The sequence below is a fragment of the Thunnus maccoyii genome, chromosome 17, assembly GCF_910596095.1.
Source record: "Thunnus maccoyii chromosome 17, fThuMac1.1, whole genome shotgun sequence".
NCBI lineage: Eukaryota > Metazoa > Chordata > Actinopteri > Scombriformes > Scombridae > Thunnus > Thunnus maccoyii.
The window spans coordinates 543,723-545,000 of NC_056549.1; the positions used below are offsets into that span (position 1 = coordinate 543,723).

General features: G+C 39.0%; 1 protein-coding gene across 12 annotated transcripts in view; it reads right to left on the bottom strand.

Annotated features, from left to right (window-relative positions):
- Positions 1–341: 341 nt before the first annotated feature.
- The window catches only part of LOC121881886 (inverted formin-2-like), a 21,223-nt gene continuing 20,286 nt past the window's right edge, over positions 342–1,278 (bottom strand). For 11 of the 12 annotated variants that reach the window (XM_042389687.1, XM_042389684.1, XM_042389689.1 and 8 more), the window contains 2 exons: positions 1,152–1,232; positions 342–1,069 (listed from right to left, as the gene is read on the bottom strand). In XM_042389687.1, coding sequence (XP_042245621.1) covers positions 1,153–1,232 — 80 coding nt within the window. In that variant the 3' untranslated portion in view covers positions 342–1,069; position 1,152. The remainder of the gene's footprint in view (positions 1,070–1,151; positions 1,233–1,278) is intronic. The other variant, XM_042389683.1, reaches the window with a different exon arrangement.

The following is a 1,278-nucleotide window of genomic DNA, read 5'->3' on the forward strand; positions in this document are numbered from 1 at the left end:
AGTCACGTGATCCGACGGCCCGTGGCCTCACGAGGGGACGCTCCGGGTTGGTATGACGTCACCTCGGCTCTCACACAGCAGCGTGTGATGATTGATGTCAGTTATTGAACCACAGTTAAATATTATTAATACCGATCAGATTCATTTATTCAGTCTCTTCTCATTTATTGATTTATGGGAATATTTAATAAACAAGATGACTAATATAAAGATCAGCAGCAATAATCAATAATCAGCCATCACACCAATTACCCACAACTACACAGGAAGTGGTCATTAAGAGGACTAACACACACACACACACACACACACACACACACACACACACACACACACATCAGTGAGATCTTCAGTTTATTTATTGATCAGATATAAAACTTCCTCGTCAATAACTTTCAGAAACATTTAGAGGATATTTGTAGTGATGCTGTTGCTATGGTAACATGACAGTCACAAGTTTAAAAATGATCAAAACTTTTTTTTGTTTTTAAACCTTTTTAAATAAAACTTTATGTTCTAAAATCTAACAAATCCTGCAGAGAAACAAACATCGATCAGATTATTGATCTGTGATCGGCTTCGTTTAATGTGTTAATGTGCAGAAGTTAAATGATAAACTGATGATGAATAATAAGTCACAACTCAACATAAATAATAACAAACAGGTGAAGAGACTCTGCAGGTTCAACCAGTATCACCTCAAACCGACCAGTATGAAGGTTGGATGGAAACCAGTAACTCTTCATGAGACGTTCAACACCTGCACAGATGTTTGACACCTTTAAGACTTTAAGATTCAGCATCTCTTCTCTCAGGTAAACTGCTGATTTAACTGATTATCAATCAATCAATCAATCAATCAATCAATCAATCAATAAATCAATCAATCAATCAATCAATCAATCAATCAATCAATAAATCAATCAATCAATCAATCACCCTGGAATACAGAATATCTTCTCTGGTTTCAGTAACAAACTTCTTCTGGATGTTTTCTCTCCTTTGTGTTCCTCTTCACACCGGGTCAGTGCTGCTGTTGCCGTGGTAACGAGCCTCCTCCTCCGTTCACCTGAAGAAGAAGAAATCAGCAGGAAACAGTCGTCACTCAGAGTTCAAAGGTCGCGATGTGAGCGTGAATGTCGTCGTCTCACCTCAGTGCAACGAGCATCCTTTCTTTCTTTTAGACGGTTTGCATCCGACGTGAACGTCTTCACCTGCAGAGCAAACAGACGCTGTGATTGGTCGGTTTACATCATCGACACAGCATCCACCAATCAC